This window comes from Asterias amurensis, chromosome 5 (genome assembly GCF_032118995.1).
Source record: "Asterias amurensis chromosome 5, ASM3211899v1".
Lineage (NCBI taxonomy): Eukaryota > Metazoa > Echinodermata > Asteroidea > Forcipulatida > Asteriidae > Asterias > Asterias amurensis.
The window spans coordinates 2802425-2823295 of NC_092652.1; the positions used below are offsets into that span (position 1 = coordinate 2802425).

At 40.0% G+C, this 20871-nt stretch overlaps 1 protein-coding gene across 1 annotated transcript; it reads right to left on the reverse strand.

The window, feature by feature from the left end:
* Positions 1–37: 37 nt before the first annotated feature.
* LOC139937829 (organic cation transporter protein-like) lies at positions 38–17837 on the reverse strand. The gene is made up of 10 exons (XM_071933154.1): positions 17288–17837; positions 9562–9665; positions 8683–8837; positions 6355–6523; positions 4945–5086; positions 4093–4187; positions 3286–3494; positions 2759–2867; positions 2095–2303; positions 38–1349 (listed from the first exon to the last, which is right to left on the reverse strand). Exons 1-10 carry the CDS (start codon positions 17705–17707, stop codon positions 1210–1212), a joined length of 1752 nt encoding a protein of 583 aa, XP_071789255.1. The 5' UTR covers positions 17708–17837; the 3' UTR covers positions 38–1209.
* Between the last annotated feature and the right edge of the window lie 3034 nt (positions 17838–20871).

The following is a 20871-nucleotide window of genomic DNA, read 5'->3' on the forward strand; positions in this document are numbered from 1 at the left end:
GTTTTTTATATTTTTTTATTTATTAAACAACGATAATGAACAAAATCATTGTATAGTATATTCATCTCAAGTCTCCACGGTTAGAATACAGACAGTTTAAGTGATAATTAAATTTTTAAGTTAAAACTTTAGGTTAATTTTCACAATGTAACAATGTTAAATTACAATTGTAAGAAATTGATTTTTTTTGCATATAATTGGATGTCACTCTGCAAAAGTAGGCCAAGAGATAACTTTTGTCTAATTAATTCTAAAGTTCGTGCAATACAATGTCCCCATGAAGGGTCTTCAACCTGCTTTAAAACATACCGTACTGGCATAGTGTCCCGATATCAACGAAACCAGATGTAGGCAAAACATGGATAGCCTGTTTCGCTGTCATGTCCACCACTTCTCATCTCAGTTTAGAGGCAATGGGCACCATTGATAAGAAGATGTGACCCCGATGTTTACATTCAAATCGCCCTCTGTTGACCAAACACTGTACACGTCATGTTTCGCCGGGCAAAAAGACGCGTGGTCATGGTAAGATTGCGTGTACTTTCTAGCTGGCTGCCAAAACAGAAAAGGTTTTTCTAATCATCTGATGGTTTTCGGGTGACGTCAGAGGTCACATCGTCTATACTTAAAATTAATTTAAACGTGTACTTTATAATTTAAAGTTTAGTCGTATCGGGTTACCAGTCGCAGCAATGGTAACTGTATGGTAGTATATGGTGGATAACCTATTTTTATTAAGCAAGATTTGTGTTTGCTTAGCAGTTATTTTTTTGTGTGTTCACATGCTTTATGAAATTTAACCCAAGGTGTAAAACATAGACGTTCTTTATATGCAGTGGTACGTTCCTATTAGTGCAATAGGTAATTGGTCATTTAATTTATCAAATATTTCAGACGAACCGTTTTAAGGTATAAAAGTTATATTAAAATTGAGATCCGAAAATAAAACAGCCATTTTTATACCTATGTTATACTGGTTTCCAATGCCGTAGTACAATATAACCAAACAGTGAAAATATTCACACAATTTTCGTGCGCCACTCACGCGCAACTTCCGGTGTCAGCGAGAGGGCGCTGTTTATTGCTTTTGACGTCATAGACAAACGGTTTATTTACACTATAGCTATCTAAACACCATTTAGTTCTTACCCCTTCTAACTGTTAAAAAATGAATAAGTTCCCGAAACCATTATTCATTTGAATCTCAATTTAAACCACTTCGGACACATTGGTATCTTTCTTCTCGTCTGTCGGAATCTTCTTATAGTTTTGATTGGTGTCGTCTGCGTCGTTTACCTCGGGTGCAGACGATTTCTTGAAGAGGGTTTTCAGTCCGAAGCCCTGACCCTCTAAAATGAGGAAAAAATAAATATTAAATTACCTTTTACATTACTCCTTCAAACAATTTTATTTTGATTTATTTGATTTGATTGATCCCTTACCCCCATCCCACCCTTAATAAGTTTTGTTAAAGGGAGCTTTCAAAGTCTTGTTGGAAACGATACTTTTTGACGTAATGTAGTTTTAGAAAAAAATTGTTATTTTTTAACAGCACAAATTCTAATCTGAGAAAGGGCCGAGGCATGAAGCCTTTCTTGTGTATCTGATAAAAGCACATAATTCTATGCAAGGGGATGATGTGTTTTTCTCTCATTATTTTCCTGCAACTTCAATCACCAATTGAGCCCAACTTTTCACTGGTTTGTTATTGTATGTTATTTGGGGCACACCAAGTGAGAATACTGGTCTTTGACAACTCAAGCCTGCCTTTTCTCAGGGTATCCCAATTTGTTTTAGTAAACAATAAATTGCGAAGATTTAGACTCAATTGGTCATCGAAGTTGCAAGAAAGTGAAAGGAAAAACACTCTTGTTGCACAATTTGTATGCTTTGAGATGCCTATAAGGCTTCAGACCTGAAATTCTTTTAATAATTTCAGTGAGAAATTTATCTCCTCTTTTTCAAAATTTACGTCCAGCCGTTTTCTAACAATCTTGTATGTCACCTAAGTAAGTTTTGATGCTAAACTCTATTAATAAAGTCCGTTCGGTCCACAGTAACTTAAAAAAAGAAAAGAAAACGAGGATCACTTACTTCCGTGGTCTTCTCCTTCCTGAATAGTCTCCGGCAAGTCTTGGTTCAGAGTCTCAGGCAGGAGAAGAGCCAAGACTCCGGCGAGTAAGGAACAACCTCCGAAGACAATTAGAGGTAATGGTTTCCAGAAGTCTCCTAGGATGAGGATGACCGGGGCGATGATGCCGCTGATACGGGCAAACATGGATGACATTCCCATACCCATGCTCCTGGTCAAAAGTAAAAAAAAAAAAAAAAAAGTTTAACAAAACAATTCGCATGAATAAGTAGGATTTAAAACTTTGCATGGTGGAAATACGATGATAAAGGTTTGCGTCATACGTGGTGTTACCCCAAACCTTTACTAAATTAGTATTATATGGGCTTTGTAAAAGAAACCCAAAAACCAAACACCTCGAAACAGCTATGTTCAAAGGAACTTTAAGGCTTACTAAGATATTGTTTTCTTGTGCAATTGATTTTTTTTTTTTTTTTTTTTTGAAAACATTATTGTATTTTGTTTTCATTTCGGTTGTGCTTTCTTTTTTTTTTGATATTTTTTATTTTAATAAATACCGTTATTGTAAATTTACTTGCAAATCGGCTGATGCCGCTATTTGCAAATCCGTATGATAATCCATGAATGAATGAATGAACGAATGAATGGTCGAATGACTGGTCTTACCTAACGGGTGTAGGATACAATTCCACCGAATAAATGTAGATGACGTTAAAGGAACCGGAAATGGCGAATTTCCCTATCATAGCAACTGCCGCCCTGGCTACACCCGGCTCTGTTATGATAAAACAAGAAAAAAGAAAAACTACAAAATAGAATTAGACATTGTGCGCCGCACAGTTTGTCGTTTAGTCGGTGGCAAAACTAACACAATAGGAGACTTTTCAACGCTAGGTGGCAGCAGACTTACTGGGTAAATTTCCATCTTTACGTAGTTCTGAACATGCACATAATTGAACAATGGATTTACCCGGTAAGTGTGCTGCCCTCTATCGTCCGAGAAAGTCTCCCATTCGGTAAGGTTTCTTAGACCGTATTTTCACCTGGATACTCATACATATGTTTTTAGAATGGGTGTCATTGGGTTTAAGAGCACAAAAAGATGGAATATCAAGAAGTATACAACAAACAAATCTCAAGCAACTGTTACACTGACACCAACAAACAATGTCCAATCAAGCAATTTAACTAACCAATAAATATAGTAGTTAGGCAAGCCACGCCCCCAGTTGCCAGATACAGTGCCAAGGGGAGACGGCGCCCCCAACGTTGTATGGTAAACCAGCTGGACAAATAGGCTGGTAACTCCACTGCTCCAGATATAAAAGCCGCCACGTAGTCATCAACACCTAGATCTGATGTGCTCAGGGAGAGTCCATAGTAAACCAGACTATTCACAAACCTTACAGAAAGCATTGGTTAAAAAATTATTGTTGGCATAACTTTGTTCAATTTTAATTTTTACCACTTTTATATTATTCGTTGAAAAGGAAAACCATGCAACAAAGCATCATTGCAACATAGGCCTGAGTAAAATTGATTAGGCGAGTTTAAAGTAACAACAAATGACTCTTTCAAGGGGGGGGTGTCCTTGCCCCCAGTTGAGGGGCCGATCCTCGACCCAGTAGGGGCTGTCTTCGCCTCTGGGCTGGCAAGTACTGAGTTTTTGAGTATGAAGAAACCTAAATTAAAAATAAATACAAAACTTTCGAGACGGTTACGAACGAAATACAGTATAGAAAACGATAACCCAAAGTCTTAGCCTTAACGTACGTGCATTAGAGCATACAGTAAGCCCCAAAAGTGGCGACATGACCAAGAAGCACAACGATTGTTTGACGTTCACGTTCACGTTCACGTATTTGCTCGCGTTACGTGCAGCTGAACCTTGCTAAACATTTTATAATGTGCACATATCCACCCACAGGGATGCTCGAGGCGCATAAAAGGGATGAAACCATCGAATTTACTGGTGTTTTTTTAGATTTGTTTTTCCTTACCAGTTGAAGAAGATATTGAGGGTTTTCTTGCGCATGTTTGGAGTTCTGAAAAGGTCAATCTGAGTTGGCTGACGAGTCAAAATATTATTAGTGTCCTGTGAAAAGACGTGGAGAGAAGAAATAGAAAGAAAATCTGCAATCAATTTTTTGTCTCCAGTTAAACAATTTTCAGTGTTAAACTGTGTAATAATGTCATATTATGATACAAAACACAGGTAACGGATTTGGCCGACCTGGGGTCGATTTCACAAATCACAAAGACACATTTTATGGCGAGTGAGATCAATCTTAGCTCGTTGTGAAATTGATTGTGTGACTTTATGGAAGACAATCTACCATTGAAACGGGAAGGAATCGAACCCACGACCTTCTAAATATACTCCACACTGGATGACGCTGGAAGGGAAAGATTACAGAGCGTGTCGTGTACGAGGATGACCGGGTACATATACGACATTCGTATATACACATGCTCCTTAACGATAGAAACAATCCATGGAAACAACCAAACCATTGAAAAAAGAAGGATTCGAACCCACGACCTTCTAAATACACCCCCAATGTGGGACGCTGGGAAAATATTCATGAGCGTGCCGGGTATGAGGATGACTTGAACACTAGATGACATTCGTATACCCATGCTCCTCAAGGATGGAAACAATCCACGGAAACAACCAAACCGTTGAAACAAGAAGGAGTCGAACCAACGACCTTCAAAATACACTCCACAGTGTGGGACGCTGGGAGGGAAAGATTGCATGAGCGTGCCGGGTATGAGGATGACTTGAACACTAGTAAAACCATCCATCACTTAGGTGGGATTCGAACCCGAGACCAACGGTTTATTCTCACCTTTTCCTGTATGGTTTCCTCTTCGGCGAACATGTTCTCCGGGACCGATTTCTTGTTCACCTTTGCAATGGACTTAATGATCTTCTCGGCTTGCTTGAATTTCTTCTTTGATATCAACCAACGTGGAGACTCTGGCAAAAAGCTATAGATAGAATGTTGAATTCATTTTAGCTTTCTTCTTAAACGATCTCAACATTCATTGAAATATCAGTTTGGTGATAAACAAACCAATATTAAACAACTGTTTAAAGGGTGTATGTACTTTTTGTAGGACAAAAAACACAATGTCCACAGATTTACACTAATCTTACATAGTTTGAAGATAATGATAGTAGAAAGCTTCACTGAAAATATTACGTGCTGAAGTGCTGTAGTTTTTGGGGAATTAGTAAAACAATGCCACGAAAATAGTTTTGGTCTCATGAGACCAAAATTATTTTAGGCATTTACAAACGTATTTTCATGACAGTGTTTTACTCATTTCTCAAAAACTACAGCATCTCAGTAAGTAATATTTGAAGGGAAGCTTTCCACTATCATTATCTTCAAACCCTGTAAGTTTAATGTAAATCTATGGACATTTTGACAAAGTACCCAAATCCTTTAAATAAATAAAGCTATACACTCAGACAGATGAAACTTTTGAAGTAAACGAAATGTTGTTATAAAAGTTCAAATTTTTAACAAACTGCGTCAAAATGACCAGTAAATAGTTCAAACTGACGTATATTACTAACTTAGGCCATGCCTAACCCGATGAATGCAAGGGATGACCCGATTTAGTGCAGGCCCGACTTGATTCATGTCAGGGTTGACCCGATTTTGGTCAGTCTGAACCAATTTAGGCCATGTTTGACCCACTTAAGGTCATGTCTGACCCGATTTAGGGTCAGCCCTGACCCAACTTTTAAGGCGACCAAGAAATTTCACGGGTGAGCTGGTCGATACCGGATGGTCGGAAGTCTGAAACCTGACTACTTGGTTTAGATTGTACACAAATCCTATTAAATATACACATCTCAACCTTCTGGATAAGAATTGACCCGGATCCAGGTTCCGTAGGACCCGACCCTATATCTGAGTCAACTTGATCCCCGAAATCTGTACAAAAACTGACTCGTCGGGAACACCTCAAACTGACGTTAGAATACTACCATCAAAATCCCATTTTGTTGACCCAGAATGAGTCAGACAGAAAATTTCAGTGTATTTCTCTCAATGAATCTGTCATGAGATAACTTGACCCTGTGTAGCCACACCATCAACATCTGCATCTATTCAGCTACTTGGCAAAGCCTGTTCAGCATCTTAACAAGGGTGCGGCTGCCGACGCTGGACGGAAGTGTACCAAAATATATACACAAATAGAATTACGTACCATATTTAAATATCACATTAAATATCACTTACAAGAAAAAGGCGAAGAAGATAAAGGTTGGTATGGAGATGGCTAATTGAAGATGGCGCCATTCGCGTAGACTATACGCCATGACCGCCAACAGAGCGTATCCTATAGAGAACAACACTGCTAGAATCGTCCCCACCATGGTCCGGTAGGCTGGCCCAACGATCTCCGTAACTGGTGAGATATTGAATAAGTAGGATTTGAAACTTTTCATGGTGGAATTACGGTATGCTCTGATCGTCTTCTGGAGAACAGAAGACGATCAGAGCATACTGATCAAATCGTCGAGTTGAAACCAACAGTTCTTTTCAGAACCACCCCAACTCATTAGAGATAGTCATTACATGGTGTTACTGTAAACCTTTCCATAAGACGTAAATTGTTAATTTTTAGTTAGTAAACCATTTTTGGAAAAGGTAAAGGTGGGGTCAAAACAACACAAAGTTAACGATATTGTTCATGCCGGTATGTTGTTTTGATCTGGCTTTCTCTCTACTTATAGTTGGAGGTCTATTGAAAGACATTTTGGAGTAAACGGAATCTGTGTAATTTTTATTTGCTAAAAGTTAGTAAATAGGCCTACTCTTATCTACCCAGACTTCCTTCTTACTGCGTTAACTATACAACTGTATGCTGTAATCTTTCATTAGTGGGTGCGTTCGTTTAGCTTCCCTGTGTCGACCCCGCGGTGCTCACTCGGGATCGGGTGAGTCCCTGATAAGGGCTAATCGAACGATCACACTCGCCCTCTCGTGGTGACGGCATGCACCTCAGGTCACCCCAAGTGACCCACTCCACAAGCAGGGCACTGGGGGCTGACCCAGGTGAGCCCCGTCAAAGCTATTCGAACGCACCAGGGCAGACCGGGGTCGACCCAGGGAAGCTAAACGAACGCACCCAAAGATGAGGCTTTCACCAAAGGCGCTGGGATGGGTAAACGTATCATGCACGCTCATTGGTTTTATAATGCGCAGTCCCATCATGCATCACACTCACACTGCAACATAATTTCTATGCACTGCATACATGACGTACTTCCTCACTAAGAATCTACCCCTAGTTGATTACCCACCCCAGCGGTCATTGATAGACTGGCCACTGGGTGGCCGAGCGAAGATGAGGCCCAGATTTCGACTTCGTGTTTAAAGTATAGTCATACTATTTAGGCCAACGTGAACCTGAACTCATGTTTCAAGATCAACGTGAGACATTTCTGACCGCATTGCTGTAATTTGTGTAGACCAAGAGAACGAGGTTGCGACCCTGAAAAGTTGGTATTGGAAACCTGGAGGTCGTTAACGTGAAAATGTTTGAAGAATGAATGTTTATTATTCCTAAGCTTGAAGATCGTCTGAAGTTTCCTCAGATTGTTGTGATACTTTCAAAACATATCATGATCTGTACCATCCCTAAATTTTGGCACAGCTGGTCAAGTCATGCTCCTTTACCAATTTCAATTACTGGCTGGTATTTATTACAATACAAAATGTCGACTTAATGGTACCAGGTTGTTAAGCCCACGCAGTTCCATCTTAAAGGAACACGTTGCCTTGGATCGGACGAGTTGGTCAAAACAAAAGCGTTTGTAACCGTTTTTTATAAAATGCATATGGTTGGAAAGATGTTTTAAAAGTAGAATACAATGATCCACACAAGTTTGCCTCGAAATTGCGTGGTTTTCCTTCTACTGTGCGAACTAACATGGTCGGCCATTTATGGGAGTCAAAATTTTGACCCCCATAAATGGCCGACGTGTTAGTCGACAAGGTAAAAGGAAACCACGCAATTTCGAGGCATGTTTGTGTGGATCATTGTATTCTACTTTTACAACATCTTTCTACCCATATGCATTTTATAAAAAACGGTTACAAACGCTTTTCAAAGACCAACTCGACCGATCCAAGGCAACGTGTTCCTTTAAGGCCAGTGGCTTCACCAAACATGTTTCCTGGGGGGGGGGGGGGGTGGTTCAGGGGAGGAGAATGTGGGGTGGCTGAAGCAGTGCCAAGTGGACGATTGGAGCCCCACTACATTCATCCCATTCATTCACGATAAGCTATTCTTCTGAAAACAATCTAAGAAATGTCAAAGGGCCAGAGTCTCGAAGGATTACCAATAATAAAGGACATCAGCGAGTTCTACCTCCATGATAAGATACACGGTCTTTCGAAGGGTGGGGCGGGGGGGGGGGTCAAGAAGGGTCCAATAGTTTACCTCGCCAGTGGGTGGTAGGGGACCTATACCGTTCCTTCACTGAAACCTCAATAGACTATTCTTCAAGAATAGACATTTCTTATAGACATTTCAAAGAGACAGATAATCTTTGGGATTACCAATGATAAAGGACATCAGATACACGCCAAAATTCCCAGCAGCAATGAAGAATCGCAACGCCGTGTAGAACGCCATGTTTTGGACAAATGCCGCAGCAGTAGTGGCTGCAACAGCAACGCAAAGACTGAGGAAGAAAGCAGGTTTCCTGCCACCCCTAGGTAGAGAGGAAAAGGAGAAAAGTGTTTGCGAAAGTTAAAAGGAAATACAAATGCAGTCATATTGCGGGGCACTGATTAGGCCGATTTAAACAAACGACAGCCACCTTAGATCACTTTACAAGTCGACGTTAATCAGGCATTCGACGTTTCGATAGTTTTGTCTAGAAGTAATTGGCTTACATAAATCAAAACAGTCCTACACGTATACAACAAATATGCAAAGCTTCCTTTTCTTTATTCGAAAACAGATTTTTTAAAAGAACTTTTTGTCGGGCTTTGTAGCCATCCAATTAAAGGCACTGGACACCATTGGTAGTTACTCAAAATAATTGTTGGCATAAAAACTTACGTGGTAATGAGCAATGGAGAGCTGTTGATGGCATAAAACATGTGCGAAACGGCCCCCTCTGAAGTAAAGTAGTTTTTGATAAAGGGGTATTTTCTCACTCAAATATTAAAAGACTTCAGGTCTGAAGACTTTTTAATTTAAGGCATATGAAAGCACACAATTTGTGCAACAAGGATGTTTGTTGTTTGTATTCTCTTGCAACTTCGATGACCAATTGAGTTCATATTTTTACAGATCAGTTATGTTATGCATACGTTCGGATACACCAAGTGAGAAATAATTTTGACAGCTATGAAGGTGTCGATTGCCCTTTTTAAAGAGCAATTCAAGGAAGGAATACATCAAAAATCGCAATAAGAAGAAAAACTCACCAGTCTGCAACGATTCCCCAAAAGAAAGATCCGAAGAGAAACCCAGCGAAGTAGACAGACTGCGCCAAACTAGGAAGAGTTTGTTTGGAGCAGACGAGGTCGAACTGAAAAGAAAAATTATCAACAAAATTTATATAAGTTTTATACTAAGTTTTATAATTAAGTTTTATAATAAAAGACAGTGGACACTATTGGTTATTGTCAAAGACCAGTGTTTTCACTTGGTGTATCTCAACAAATGCATAAAATAACAAACCTGTGAAAATTTGAGCTCAATCGGTTGTCGAAGTTGCGAGATATTAATGAAAGTAAAAGACACCCTGGTCACACAAAGTTGTGTGCTTTCAGATGCTTAATTTCGAAACCTCATATTCTAAACTTCAGGTCTCAAAATCAAATTCGTGGAAATTACTTCTTTTTCGAAAACTACGTCACTTCAGAGGGAGCCGTTTCTCACAAAGTTTTATACTATCAACCTCTCTCCATTACTCGTTACCAAGTAAGGATTTGTGCTAATAATTATGTTGAGTTAATACCAATAGTGTCCACTGTCGTTAATTGACAGAATGGTGGAGAAAATAAAACAAACAAAAAATACTTTTGATGCAAAGTTTCCCGGTGGTGTGGAAATTGTCACTTATAAAGAAGTAAAGTTATTTCCTTAGTATTAAGAGACAGGAAACCAGTATTTAGTGGAACGCAATTAGTATCGCAATTCGACCGAATACCATTGCTTATATACTACCATCGCGTGAGCTTTCTTAATTCACCTGACAACAACAACAACAACACGACGACAACAACAGTGTTTCTGGTTCACATAGCAAGCTACAGTGTAAGGGTAGGGGTTAACCCCAGTGTTTCTGGTTCACATAGCAAGCACCCTTGTTTTACAGGTTTCATCAGGCTTGCAAGCTACAGTGTAAGGGTAGGGGTTAACCCCAGTGTTTCTGGTTCACATAGCAAGAACCATTGTTTACAGGTTTCCTCGGGCTTGCGAGCTACAGTGATTAAGGTCACTCATGAGGCATCCTTGGTTTCATTACCAAAAATGGATAATAATAATTGTTTCTCAAATTTTGAAGCGAACTAGTCTCGCGCTGTATCTAGTCGAAATTTGAATACACGCGAGGTTTGGAGAGAAAGTCCCAGCCCAACAAAATGAAACCTTATTTAAAACCCTAATCGTTCCATAATTTATTCCGTTTTTTTATTAAACAAGGAGGACCGTATTTATTGTTGTTTTCTTTCATAGCTAATAATAGTTGGGGGTTTCAAACTGGTGTCACATTCAATGTTGTCCTTTATGCAATACCGTCCGGCGGACATTATTGCATATGCAATAATGCCCGCCTGTCGGTTTTGCATAAGCAATCGTGTCCGTCCGGCTGCTGCATAATGCAATGTGTCCGCCCGGACACATTTGCATATGCAGTTGTGTCCGCACCCCTGTGCAAAACCGTCCTTGCAGTTAATTTAACGCCCTTGGTCGACGAAACACGTTCGCCTTTTTATTTACAAGCTAAGTGCATGTCATGAATGACATGAGAAATGTTCGGCCGTTGGGTATTTGCTGTAATCATAAAATACGTGAATATTCATGCTGCATTTATACGTTAAGGTTCAGCTTATGCACGCTTACTCACATGCGCACATACATGTAGTCATGTACATGTCCACTGGACGGTGTTTGCATAGCCCCGGACACGATTGCATATGCAAAAGTGTCCAGAGCGGACAGTATTGCATGGCGGACACAATTGCATCTGCACCGGCCGTTTAATGCACTGTGTTTTTATTGTTTCATGCTCCATTTTGCATTATTATTGTGGTCGATAAACATCTGTTTTAAAACTATTATAGTTATTAGTAGTAGTGGTATTAATGGTACCTAAAACCTGGTATGGTATGGTATTTGTATGATTTTTAATTCCTAGAAAAGAAACCATAATGCTGCCTCATAAAGTGAACATCATCACTGTAGCTCGTTAAGGCTGGGTCACATCAAACTAGTTCTAAAAACTAGGTTCACTTCGTGTGCACACAATTTAAGTTCATGGGGGTGTCGTGGCCGAGCGCATAATAGCACCGAATGCTTCTGTTCAACAGAGTGTGGGTTCGAATCCCGGTCGTGACACTTGTGTCCCTTAGCAAGATACTTATACTATAATTGCTTTTTTACAACCAGGGCCCAATTTTATAGATGTGCTTAAGCAAAAAATGTTGCTTAAGCAAAAATTGTTTTGCTTAAGCAAAAAAACATTTGCTTAAGCAAAAAATGTTGCTTAAGCAAAAAAATCTTTGCTTTGTAAAATCAGATTACCGGCTAAGACTCCACTAAATTGTTATGCTAAGTAAACACCAGCTAAATGTAAGTCACAAGCAATGCACATGGCACGACATTTTTGCCAGTAACATGTGTAAAATAAGCAAGCTATTTTCGTGCTTAAGCAAATATTTTGCTTAAGCAGCTCTATGAAATTGGGCCCAGGTGTAATGGGAACATGAGGGCATAGATGGTTCGTGTGGTTGGCTTAGCTATAGTGCGCTATATATTTGGCGGCACGGGGAGCTGAGATCGTTTCAGGAATGAAATGGCCCAGTGAAAAGGATAATAATGTTGGAAGCGCTTTGAGACATGGGGTATAAAGCGCTATATAAAATCGAATATTATTACTATTTTTATTAAGCCCAGAACTTAGCGAGAACGAGGTCGGTGTGATGTGATTTTGAGCCTCAGGAAACCTGTTTGCAATAACCAGAAACACAGGGGTTAACTCCATCTGTTATGTGTGCCAATCCGTCGCATAGGACTACTCCGGAACCCTGGATTGGTGTACAATTTATAAAGGAGGACGAACAAATGGTAAATTACCTTGCCCAAGGCCACTGTGCCACGAAAGGGACTCAATTATTGTCACTTTGAAAGGAGTTGAACAAAAATAGTAATCTTTATAATAAAAAGTATACAGAGTTCGATTTGTGATGAGTGGACCCCGAGCCTCAACTAAGACGAAAGAGAATAAAGAAAAGGGCATGCCTAAAGATACACAGGGGCCGATTTCACAAAGCGCTACGATTCATCTGCTGCCTTGGATCAGATGAGTTGGTCCATGAAAAGCGTTTGAAACCGTCTATTATAAAAATGCATATAGTTGGAAAGATTTTTAAATAGTAGGATACAATGATCCAAACAAACATGCCTCGAAATTGCATGGTTTTCCTTTAACATGGTGAACTACACACGGTACGCCATTTTGTGGAGTCAATTTTTTGACCCGTACGAAATGGCGGATCGTGTTAGTTCGGAAAGTAAAAGGAAAACCACGCAAATTTGAGGCATACTTGTGTGGATTTTTATTTTCTACTTTTAAAATATCTTTTGAACCATATGCATTTTATAACTAACGGTTTCGAATGCTTTTCATGGACCAACTCGCCCGATTCCAGGCAATGTGTCCCTTTCATGCCATTGGACACTTTCTAAACAGAACAACAAAAATTAAAAGTTCACAGATTTACAGAAGGTATTGATGATAGACTTCCCTTGAAATATTATTCCATGAAATGCTTTACTTTTTGAGAAATTATTAAAACACTCATCAATTCTCGATATCGAGAATAACGGATTTATTTTAAACACATGTCATGACACGGCAAAACGTGCGGAAACAAGGGTGGATTTTCCCGTTGTTTTCTCCCGACTCCGATGATCGATTGAGCCTAAATTTTCACAGGTTTGTTAATTTATATACAAGTTGTGATACACGAAGTGCGGGCCTTTGGACAATACTGTTTACCGATGTTGTGCGATTGCTTTAAAGGGAAGGTACACTATTGGTAGTTGTCACAGACCAGTGTTCTCACTTGGTGTATCTCAACATAATATGCATAAAATAACAAACCTGTGAACATTTGAGCTCAATTGGTCATTTGAGTTGGAAGAAAATGATGAAAGAAAAAACACCCTTGTTGGAAGAATTTGTGTGCTTTCAGATAGGAATAAAAGACTTCTAGCTAGAAGTCTTTTATTATTTTAGTGAGAAATTACCTCTATTTCACAATCTATGCTACTTCAGAGGGAGCCATTCTCACAATGTTTTATATCAACAGCTCACCATTATGCGTCACCACGGGTGTTGAGAGGAAAATATCAGGAGTAGAAACATAATACAGAACATTCGTTTGCACATGCAGAGACTGCACATAGGTAAAAAAGAAGTTATTATACTAAATAAAATACCAATCAATAAATGAAAATAAAACTTCAATTCCCTGTTCAAGGCTACAAAGGCAGCATGAAACAAGATCAATGGCACATGAGGAACATAATACTATGTTGAGGTTTTACCAGTTAATGTGATTCTCAGCGGGGCTGGAGCAGCACCCTACCGGGTCGAGAGATCCTCGGCGCTGATGATGCTACTGCGGTAACCATGAACTCAGTTTTCCACCGAAATTAAGCCGAATTGCCTACATTATTCGGTCCCTTTATTACAAAAATCTTGTTTAAGTTGAAAAGTGAATCACTTTTGTTCGATTGACATGACCTTTGACCCTTTAAGGCAGTATAACTCTGCATAGCTCTAGTTTAAAAGAAAATTTTCTACTTAGGCTTGTGCACAAAAAAACTGCGGTTTTACAGTGTAGGCACATACTCGTGAACACTGATTTATTTTTTTTTTTGAAAACGGTATTTGTTAACGTGTTTGGGTCAAACAAACTGTCTATTCAATATCTAGAAACATTATTGGCTTTGCAAATGTACGCATTCATCAACATTACAAATGAGCTACCCACGTTTCCCGACGGGCTACTGCATGGCTGCAGTTCGCCGTGGCATTCGTATGAATCTCAAGGGCGAGGCATTGGAGGGTTAAAACCATGCCTTTATCGCACCCAACTGCTGGTTCAGCCAACCAAATGGACACGTGATAAACTCTACACAAAGCAGAGGCCATTAGACAATTACATGCCAGGGGAAAAGGGTTTCGACAAAGACGATGGCGGGGCAAACAATAGACTTGATGACAAGTCGTTAGGCGCTGCCTATTTGTCTGCCTTTCATGCAACAGTCACAGTGCGATGTTACACATGCAACAGTCGTAGGTAGCGCGAGGTAATTGCGACTGACCCGCACACACATACTGGGATCGAGGGTGTGTGTATCGTCCCCGCAGCTACACCGCGCTGTAACTACACACCGCGCTTAACAATTACCGTCTTGACTTCAAGACTAGGCAAACAACAAACCCCAGAACATTATGACCAACTAGTCCAAAACCACGCCTACAACGCCATCTATACATTTGTACAACCACGAAATACAAGGCTTGAGCATTGGACATGGTCACCAGTCTGATAAAGCTCATAAATTAGGAGTGAAACGTAACTAAAATAATATGTTAAAGTTAACATTCTTTGATTCGAAAAACGAACGCTCATTATCCATTAAATGATGAACGATCCAGACAAACTTAATGGCACACCAGTCACACAATACTTTTTTCAAAACACATACCAAGGTTCAGTTCTGTAGGAATGATCGTGAATGAATGAGTGGTATTTTTGTTAAAAAGTAAATAGCCAGTCACTTTGGAATAAATCGGTTTAAAGGAACACGTTGCCTTGGATCGGTCGAGTTTGTCTTTGAAAAGCGTTTGTTATAAAAATGTATGTAGGTAGAAAGATGCTGTAAAAGTAGAATACAATGATCCACACAAACATGCCTCGAAATTGCACGGTTTTACTTTTACCTCGTCGACTAACACAGTCGGCCATTTATGGGAGTCAAATGTTTGACTCCCATAAATGGCCGACCGTGTTAGTTCGCACAGTAAAAGGAAAACCACGCAATTTTGAGGTAAACTTGTGTGGATCATTGTATTCTACTTTTAAAACATCTTTCCAATCATATGCTTTTTATAACAAACGGTTAAAAACGCTTTTTGTATAGACCAACTCGTCCGATCCAAGGCAACGTGTTCCTTTAACCTAATGTGAATTGTATGAGCTTGGTAACACTGCCCCATGGCCCCTCGGCGCATTCCATTTCTGACCTGAACTATAAAGTAAAGTTTCGTGACATTCATTCTTAAAGGAACACGTTGCCTTGGATCGGTCGAGTTGGTTTTTGAAAAGCGTTTGTAACCGTTTTTCATAAAATGCATATGGGTAGAAAGATGTTGTAAAAGTAGAATACAATGATCCACACAAACATACCTCAAAATTGCGTGGTTTTCCTTTTACCTCGTCGACTAACACGTCGGCCATTTATGGGGGTCAAAATTTTGACTCCCATAAATGGCCGACCGTGTTGGTTCGCACAGTAGAAGGAAAACCATGCAATTTCGAGGCAAACTTGTGTGGATCATTGTATTCTACTTTTAAAACGTCTTTCCAACCATATATGCATTATATAAAAAACGGTTACAAACGCTTTTGTTTTGACCAACTCGTCCGATCCAAGGCAACGTGTTCCTTTAAAGGCAGTGGACACTGTTGGTAAATACTCAAAATAATTATAAGCATAAAACCCTCCTTGGTATTAAGAGTAATGGGGAGAGGTTGATAGTATAAAACATTGTGAGAAACGGCTCCCTTTGAAGTGACGTAGTTTTCGGGAAAGAAGTAATTTTCCACGAATTTGTTGAGACCTCAGATTTAGAATTTGAGGTCTCGAAATCAAGCATATGAAAGCACACAACTTCGTGTGACAAGGGTGTTTCTTCTTTTATTATTATCTCGCAACTTCGACGACCAATTGAGCTCAAATTTTCACAGGGCTGTTATTTTAAGTATAATGTTTAGATACACCAAGTGAGATGACTGGTCTTTGACAATATTACCAATAGTGTCCAGTGTCTTTAAGTAAATAAGGAACAACATCTCAGTGTACAGATTGTTTGGTAGGCAGAGTAAAGTAAAACTCTCCAAACAATTCCTAACAGGAGAACGGTTTATTAGACAAAATTGTTTAAATATTATAACATAGCCTGGCAGTAGACCCAGCGGAGTACAAATCGCGCCACGCCTCCTTTAAATGGACACGTTGCCTTGGATCGGGCGAGTTGGTCTATGAAAAGGTTTGCAGTCGTTTGTTATGAAAGATGTTTTAAAGGTAGAAAATAAAGATCCACTCAAATATGCCTCGAAATTGCGTGGTTTTCCTTTTACTTTTACGGCGGCCATTTTGAGGAGGCAAACATTTTGACTTCTTGATGGTGTGCTGACGTGTTAGTTCATGACGTATAATGGAACACCGTGCAAATTCGAGGCATATTTGACAGGATCTTTATGTTCTATTTTAAAAACATCTTTCCAACCATATGCATTTCATAACAAACGGTTAGAAACGTTTTTCATAAACCAATTCGCCCAATCCAAGGCAACGTGTCCCTTTAAGCTAGCGCTGAGGGTTCATCCGCAAAAAGTAGCTCTTCCCTTTTTTTTTTAGGGGGGGGGGCGGCTTTACTGGAAAAGTGGTTGATCCTCCTTTTTATAACCGAAGGTCACAGAGCCTCACGCCTTTTTTCCCACAGTCGGAAAAATTTTCGTGTCATGTCACCACTGTTTCATTCGTCATGACATGAAATAATATTTAACTATTTAAAATGAGGTATTCCTTTTCGTGAAAACAAGTTACGAATCGGTGGCAAGACATGGAAAGTTTGCCAATAATTCCAAAAATTGTACAAAGAAAAGATAAATGATGAGTATACATTACATCTTGAATGATCGTAGTCTTATACTGGGATCGATCGTACTCCCACCCTGCATCGCACTCGATGGTTTCATTGGTCCACCCATCATCCTGACCGTCCGTCAAATTGGAGATACCTTGCTCCGGACTACTCCGAGCATTGAGGTACCGCTCGCATTCCGAATACACCGTGTTCCCATCCTCGTCGACAGTGAACGGTAGAGTCAACTCCTTTTGCAACTCCAGACAATCCGACTCTAGAGAGCTACAGTTTAGAGATTGACTGTCAGGAACAGTACACCAATGGTCTGTCTTGGCCGCCAGAAACACTTGGCCAATAGCATGCCATGCTGAAGGAATTCCTGTTAAAGTAATCAGTAGACACAACACTATCTGATACCGTCCGAAAACACCTACTTCCACTAAAATGCTATCAAACTTCATGCCTGTGGTTTGATGGTGTGGCTTCACGGGAAGGAATGCCACGAACTAAAGGCCTCGAAACTTAGAGACTGTGTGTCAACAACAGATCGCAAAACGTTAATGCCGCACTGACAAAATTGTAAAGTATTGACAAAGAATTTCTGCACAACTAATGCTACTGCTTGTACAGCAGTGTAGGGTGTCACATCCGTATGTTGGCCACTACCCAACCACCCGTGACAGGTTTCAGATGTCAATTATTCAGAAAACATGTACTTTTTTGTGTGGCTCTGCTTTCAAGCGATGACAAGTTGAACCAAAGCAAACGACAGCAGAAGGGAAACTTATTAGTGGAGAAATCTATGCTTAGAGGAAGGATTCTTGCTCTTAGTTTCTGATGATGAGAGTTTTCGGGGGCGGAAGGGGGGAGTGGTTCAGAAAGTAACGTCACCATATGGATTGTATTGCACGTTCTGCATTTCTCTAATGTAAGAGAGTGAAAAACACCACTCTTTACATTTCGAGTTGTCCCTCATGTGTGGCTCTTAAAAAAAGAGTGGTGGTTATTTCACTCTTTTAAAAGGGGTTTCACTCCAGGACAGAGTGAAAAAAAAATCACTCAAACTAAAGCAAACTAATTGAAAAAGAGTTGTCCCTCATATGGCTCTTCAAAGAGTGCTTCTACACTCTTTGCATTTAGAGAGAGGAACTGATCGGGTTGGATTTTGTGTTATTTAACCACCGGAACGAATCCATCTGAATGAAATTAAAAAAGGGACATGGTTGCGAACTGTATAACAATGAGTGTGCATCAAGAAGGAGCCATTTGAACGCATTATCGTGGTGACTTGTTGCCTCTGTTGTTCCATTGACCTTTTTTTGTGAGACTATGTTTTAGTGGAACTCAATTGAACCATTGAACGGCCCCATTCTGGGTACACCAGTGCCTACCCATACGAACAGTAGCCTGGACAGCTATAGAACAGCTACCCCAAGCGACTGGAAGTGGATACCACGTACCGAGTGGTGACTCGACTCGCAAGCGTGGTCTACTCTTCCAGTCGCTTGGGATCTCGGCTCTACGAAGCTGTCAAAGCCACGAAAGCATTGACACAAGGCTACACGAACAGGGCCACACAGTCCCAGGGCATCGCGATTGATCATGTCAAGGCTGGAAAATGACACGAGAATAATTATTTAAAACATTCTAATTAAAAACATCCTGATGCGTCCCATTTGTGTTGAACACTATGATTAGTAGAATTGTTTTCGAAACCGGCAGCTTACAACGTGTCACCAGTGTATATATGCTTTGTTTGCGATTCAAACAATCTAAATGAGTTTGGGTTGAACAAAGACAAATTGACTATAGACTGGTGGTATTTGAACCAACGTCATCTGTATTATGATGCCGGTGTCAGATGCAATTGTGTCCGCCATGCAATACTGTCCGCTCCGGACACTTTTGCATATATGCAATCGTGTCCGGGCTATGCAAAAACCGTCCGGCGGACATGTACATGACTGTACATGTCTGTGCATGTACGTGGTGCGTGAGCGAGCGTGCATGCACTGAACCTACGTACGTGTATGCAGCATGAATATTCAAGTATCTTATTATTGCAGCGAATACCCCAACGGCCGAACATTTCCCATGTCATTCATGACATGCACTAAGTAAAAAAAATGGTGAACGTGTTCCGTCGACCAAGGGCGTTTCAATTTACTGCAAGGACGGTTTTGCACGGGGCGGACACAACTGCATATGCAAATGTGTCGGCGGGCGGACACAATTGCATTATGCAGCAGCGTCCGGGCGGACACGATTGCATATGCAAGACCGTCCGGCGGACATTATTGCATATGGAATAATGTCCTCCGAATAGTATTGCATAGAGGGCATAACTGCATGCGACACCGGCGCTATACCATCATAATAATAGCGGTCTCTCTATTTGACAATCTTGGTTTGGGGTGCAGTCCTCAGCAGCCATAGAACCTTAAAGGAACACGTTGCCTTGGATCGGACGAGTTGGTCTACACAAAAGCGTTTGAAACCGTTTGTTATGAAATGTATATGGTTAGAAAGATGTTTTAAAAGTAGAAAATAATGATCGACACAAGTATCACTCAAAATTGCTCGGTTTTCATTTTACGTCGCAAATTAACACTGTCGGCCATTTATGGGAGTCAACTTTTTGACTCCCATAAATGGCCGACCGTGTTAGTCGAGGAGGTAAAACGAAAACCTCGCAATTTTGAGGCATATTTGTGTAGATCATTGTATTCTACTTTTACAACATCTTTCTAACCATATCAATTTTATAGCAAATGGTTACAAACGCTTTTCAACGACCAACTCGACCGATCCAAGAAAATGTGTTCCTTTAAGCTGACGTGTAGCTACGGATCACACCTAAGTTCACGATACAAACACAATTCAAATTTTGGGGCAAAACAAAGTTTTGGGGCAAAAATATAGTTTACCATAACAACATTACTTCGAATTAAATATATGTTTCGTTCAAAATACTTATTTTTTTTTTTTACTTTCTAAAGCTTTCATTATAGGCTTCATACCAAAACTTGTTATTGCTATTATTTTTTAAGAGTGACTGCAGGATTCGAACTGCCTCTAGCTACCGGGCAACCTCGGTAGTTTAGTTGGTAAGACACTGCTCTAGAATTGAAAGGGTCGCGGGGTTGAATCCCACCCGAGTAACTTGCCTATGATATGTTTTCACAGGACTCGGGAAAGTACTGAGTATACAGTGCTAACACACATCGGTGTATGGGTAAAAACCCAAGTTAGTATTCTTTATCCTCGATGCAAATTTAACATCTATTATATCATACATTCCCTTAAAAGTGGCTATGTCCCCCTTTTCAAAGACCAAGTTTCAAACTACAATGGAGTTTCCCTTTTAGTTTATATTTTGATATTTGAAAACATATGATTATGACTTTGGATTTTCTTTTGTATATGTTATATTGTACGCCTTGACCTTGTCTTTGACATTTCTGACTGATCACAGTTCTAAAAACGCACAGAGTCGCGTCTAATTATCGGATTTCCTTAGCGGGTTTGTTATGATGGATGAAAGGTTTCACAACAGCCTTCAAACTCAGTGCTTTAAACTTAGCCTTTAATCAAGTCGTTAAACGTCTAAAGGTTCAATAATGTT

Excerpts from the sequence above, each read along its gene's own strand:
- LOC139937829 (XM_071933154.1), bottom strand. The coding sequence starts at position 17,707 with ATGAAGTTTGATAGCATTTTAGTGGAAGTAGGTGTTTTCGGACGGTAT. Across the intron at positions 8,838-9,561 it reads TGGGGAATCGTTGCAGACTG|GGGTGGCAGGAAACCTGCTT; the intron begins GTGAGTTTTTCT and ends CTCTCTACCTAG. Across the intron at positions 2,868-3,285 it reads CCTAACTACTATATTTATTG|AGCCGGGTGTAGCCAGGGCG; the intron begins GTTAGTTAAATT and ends TTATCATAACAG.